Here is a 4,812-nt window from a genome sequence, read left to right as displayed (position 1 = left end):
GAGCTGGTCCTCGCTGGGCTCCAGTGGGACTCATGTCTCATTTATCTTGACGATGTCATCGTCTTTAGCCGCACGTTCGGCGAACACATCGAACGGTTGCGTGCTGTCTTCTTGAAAATTCGGGCCGCTAACTTGAAATTCAAGCCGCAGAAGTGTCACCTTCTGCGTGAGTCTGTGCGCTATCTGGGCCACATAGTTAGCCGCTCGGGCATCTCTACCGACCCTGAAAAAACCAAATGTGTTCAACATTGGCCGACCCCTACATCTGCGGGCGATGTTCGTAGTTTTATTGGTTTTGCGTCGTACTACCGGCGGTTTGTTGCTGGCTTCGCGACGATTGCCAAGCCGCTCCACGCCCTTACGTCAAAAGGGGTGGCGTTTCATTGGGGGGACGTAGAACAGGCTGCGTTCGACTCCTTGCGGAACGCGCTCGTGACGGCACCGTCCCTTGCGTACCCCGATTTTTCCGTGCCATTCGTGTTGGACACCGACGCTAGCAATACGGGGATTGGGGGTGTTCTGTCCCAAAAAGTTGATGGCATTGAAAGGGTTGTTGCCTATGGTAGCAGAGTCTTGTCTCTTGCTGAACAAAGATACTGTGTGACCAGACGTGAGCTGCTGGCCATTGTTTTTTTTATTCAGCAATACAGGCCGTACCTGTATGGTCAGCATTTTACCGTGCGATCTGATCATTCGGCTTTACAGTACGCTCTGCGGGTTGACCAACCGTCCGGGCAGCTTTCTCGGTGGCTCGAAGTCCTTCAGGACTACGATTTCAATGTCACTTACCGTAGGGGTGCACAACACACGAATGCCGATGCGTTGTCTCGCCTTCCGCCGGCTCAAAAATGTGCGTGTTTTTTGGGCTCGGGCCGTTGTAAGCCGCCACTGCCTGCGCAGGTCGCGCCTCTCACAACGGTGTCAGCCGCACTTCCCGCCGCCTCAGCGCCGATGTTGGATCATGCAGATCCAATGGCCAGTGACGATTTGCTGGGGCTAACTTTGGCCGAATGGGGTCGGCACCAGGGCGAGGACATGTCGTTATTGAGGTTGCGTCGCCACGCGAATAATGCGGTTCCAAGACAGGGCAAATTTAATTCATTTGTCATGAAGCGCGGCTTGTTGATGCATTGGGATGCTGACTCGTGTCAACATAAAATCGTTGTGCCATCCGCCTTGCGATGCAAGGCCGTATGGGCGGCGCATGAGCGTTTATTGCACCTGGGTGTTCATAAGACCATTGGGTTGTTGCGGTTGCAATTTTTCTGGCCGGGCATGCTGCGCGACGTCACTGACATTTTGCTGGGATGCACCCATTGTGCGCAACGTAAACCGCCGGCTAAACCGGCATGCCCACCCCTGCAACCCATTTCGGTCTCTCGTATAAATGAGTTGGTGGCTCTCGATATTTTGGGCCCTTTTCCTACTACGCCACGGGGTAATAAGTACCTTCTGGTTGGGGTAGAGTATTTTACACGGTGGCCTATGGCCTGGGCCCTCCCCAACCAGTCGGCGGCGGCCGTTGTGGACGCCTTTGTTCAAGGCTACGTCCTGGACAAGGGCGCACCAGAACGGTTGCTGACCGATCAGGGAAGAAATTTTTCAGGAGCCTTGCTGACTGATGTGTGCCGCCTGTTGGGCACTAAGAAAGTGCGCACTTCGCCCTACCATCCCCAGACCGACGGCATGGTGGAGCGCCTTCATAGAACTCTCACCGCTATGTTATGCCATCAGGTCGATGAATCCCACCTCGATTGGGACTTGCAGGTTCCGGGGGTCCTCGCCGCATACCGTATGGCACCTCACGCGGCGACGGGATTTTCCCCGTTCTTTCTAATGTACGGCAGGGATGCCTTTCCTCCCGCCGACGTTCGGCTGGAAATCGAACAGCCACCGCAAAAGTCAAAGCTCGTTGACCACTTGCGATTCAACCTCCGTAAGTTGGCCGAGGCACGGGAGGCCGCCATTGAAAATTCGGCTTCCCGCCAACGGGCGAATTTGCGACTGCGGGACCCTCGGTCGTACACGCATCGGTGGGCACCGGGAGACAGGGCATGGCTCCACTGCCCCCAGGTGCCGGTGTCCACGTCGGCCAAACTCCTCAGACCATGGCGAGGCCCGGTTGAGGTAGTGGAAGTCCTGCGTCCCCAATGTGTTAAAATTAGCTGGGGACGGCGTCGCTGGTGCGTTCACCCCTCTCGGTTAAAACCCTTCGTCACGCCACGCGTCCCTCCACAACACACACGACATGGGGGCCGAGTGTGCGACGCGTCCGACGAGCCGGATGTTGCCCCGTTGGTGCCTAACCCACAGCGCAGGCGTGTCATTCCTCCTGCAGATGACGCGGGAGTGACGGCTCCATGCAGGCCACGTTCGGCCTCAATGGACCGTGGAGCAGCAGGTGTCCCCGTGGAGATGCCTAAAGGCCCACCGGATGCTCTGGCTCATCCTCCTCCTTCCCTTGTGCCGCCGACAAAGCCTGCCATCCCCTACGATGGCCCCGCGAAACGCACGCGCGCGAAATCTCGCCGGTTGTAATAATGTTTTTTTGGCATGTCTAGTGCCTTGTACATACGTTATGTTGTTAAGGGGGGTATTTATAGGGGTTTAATTGTTCTTGTTGTTCGTGAGGCACACTCACAATTCTTCTACCATTGGTAATTTCGGAAGTTTCCCATTGTTGCAGCCGGGACGGCTGGAGCTTCCGAAGGAGGGGGTGATGTAGAGGTGTTAACTGCGCGCTGTTGCGTAACCTGCGTTGCCACCAGGGCGGTGCAGCATTACCCCTGGGTACAACGGTTGGGGTCAGTCGAGGTGAAACGGATCGTGGCCAGGGTTTTGGGGCGAACCAATCAGACAGTTCCACGTGGGAATGTGTGATTGGTTCTGCCTGGCCACGAAGGGGTATAAGACGGGTGACCCAACGGACCTCGTGAGTTCTCTCCCTGCACGAAGACAGAAGACTGGGCTGAAGCCTAGCTAGGACCCTGGACCAGCCTCCCAGCCCTTCTAAGGGCTAAGGCTCGGCATACCCAGTGGTCAGGACCCACCGGGCCAGCGGTGGGTCAGATAGCCTCCCCTAGGTCCTAGCCGGAGGACTAGGATAGCGGTAGACGTGTGAGTCCCGCCAAGTCCGGAGGTTGTACCTCCTTAGGTATCAAGGAGGTTAGCGGTAGACGTGTGAGTCCCGCCAGGTCCGGAGGCTGTACCTCCCTAGGGTATCGGGTGAGGGGACCGAATATCCCTCTGTGTGTTAAGCGTTGTATAAGGAAATAATACAATAAACAGTGTGCCTCCTAAAGAAGTCTGCTCGTCCTTACAACACTACAAAAGTATGGAAAAAGGTGCTTCATACCCTTTCTGGCAATAAAACAGCAGGTGTTCAAACGGCAAATATAAACCGTTTCACTACAAGGAATCAAGTTACTGTCATTAATAAAAATACGGAGCGTGTTTTTGCTTCCATGTCCACCACAAGCGTCGTGCGTGTGGTTAGTCACGATTCCCCTGCAAAGGGCCTTAGTGCGGAGTCCCGTTGTTTTATTGCCAGGAAGGGGTCAAAAACCTCTCATTTCCTCATACAGCGGTTGGGTTCACAAAGCCCCCGGGTCACGCTGTGTGGTTCCCAATGCCCGGGTTCGTAACGGCCGGGTTCATAGTGGTCGGGTTAATCACGGCCGAGGTTCGTAATGGCCGGGCTCACGGTGGCCGTGTCACGCTGTGTGGTTCATAGCGGCCTCCTACACCGCCACCTCTTCTGCCTCCACCACCACCACCTTCACCTCTTCTCTGTCGCCCACAGCACAACCTCGTTACACGTAGGAGGAGCAGGAAGACCGCAGCAGCGACGACTCAACGGATTCATCGATGCCTCCGCCGCCGCCGCCACCACCTCCTCGAAGCAAGAACCCCGCTCAGCCAAGACCTGGGCGACGAGGTGGTGGAGGAGGAGGCGGCAAGACGTCGGTCAGCACCAGGATCGAGCGCAAGTGAAGGAATCCACGGTGGGGGTGGCAGCGTGCCACTGATCTCGTAGTGCCTGGGTTCGAGCCCTGTGTCTGAGTCTCTCTCTCTCCGAGTCTCTCTCAGAGGGGGTGTCGCTTGTTGATCTGTAGCCAAAACGTTTTGTGTTCAAATAAAATCGTCTTTAAACGTATAAACTCATGTTTTTATTTTCTTCTTCAAGCCACCGACGACAATCAACAACGGTAAGCCAAGGGACTGCACAAACAAGACAAAGATCCCCCGTGTAGCCTCTAGCAGGCTGTAGGGCCAAGTGCCGTTAGTAGCAAGTAGCAGCACCTACACACAGAAAAAGATCCCCCATGTAGCCTCTAGCAGGCTGAAGGGACAAGTGCTGTTAGTAGTGAGTAGCAGCACCTACATACAGACAAAGATCCCCCATGTAGCCTCTAGCAGGCTGTAGGGACAAGTGGTGTTAGTAATAGCGAGTAGCAGCAACTACACGCAGACAAAGATCCCCCGTGTAGCCTCTAGCAGGCTGTAGAGGCAAGAGCTATTTGCGAGTAGCAGCACCTATACACGGACAAAGATCCCCCGTGTAGCCTCTAGCAGGCTGTAGGGACAAGTGCTGTTAGTAGTGAGTAGCAGCACCTATACACAGACAAAGATCCCCGGTGTAGCCTCTACACACACAGTGTGCTAACCACTGCACCACCGCTCCCCACACACACACAGTGCGCTAACCACTGCACCACCGCTCCCCACACACAGTGCGCTAACCACTGCACCACCACTGCCCACACACTCACCAGACAGAGACCCACAGACTCAGCACACAGAGACCCACAG

At 55.6% G+C, this 4,812-nt stretch overlaps 1 protein-coding gene across 2 annotated transcripts; it reads left to right on the top strand.

Moving 5' to 3' along the window:
* Positions 1 to 952: 952 nt before the first annotated feature.
* LOC142922839 (protein NYNRIN-like) lies at positions 953 to 4,160 on the top strand. Of its 2 annotated transcripts, none has more exons than XM_076063775.1 (2): positions 953 to 3,332; positions 3,803 to 4,160. In XM_076063775.1, the coding sequence occupies exon 1, from the start codon at positions 973 to 975 to the stop codon at positions 2,536 to 2,538; it is 1,566 nt and encodes a 521-aa protein (XP_075919890.1). In that variant the 5' UTR covers positions 953 to 972; the 3' UTR covers positions 2,539 to 3,332; positions 3,803 to 4,160. The 2 variants fall into 2 exon arrangements, with proteins under 2 accessions (XP_075919890.1, XP_075919891.1); XM_076063776.1 differs by having other exon boundaries at positions 953 to 3,344.
* The last annotated feature ends 652 nt before the right edge of the window (positions 4,161 to 4,812 follow it).

This window comes from Petromyzon marinus, unplaced genomic scaffold, assembly GCF_048934315.1.
Source record: "Petromyzon marinus isolate PM22_M1 ecotype Great Lakes invasive population unplaced genomic scaffold, UKy_Petmar_22M1.pri1.0 PM_Scaffold_187, whole genome shotgun sequence".
NCBI classification, from domain to species: domain Eukaryota; kingdom Metazoa; phylum Chordata; class Hyperoartia; order Petromyzontiformes; family Petromyzontidae; genus Petromyzon; species Petromyzon marinus.
Note: the sequence above shows the minus strand (reverse complement) of the source record. Positions and strands in the feature narration are given on the sequence as shown.

Bases quoted from the DNA above. Each gene is read 5' to 3' on its own strand.
- LOC142922839 (XM_076063775.1), top strand. From the start codon at position 973: ATGGCCAGTGACGATTTGCTGGGGCTAACTTTGGCCGAATGGGGTCGG.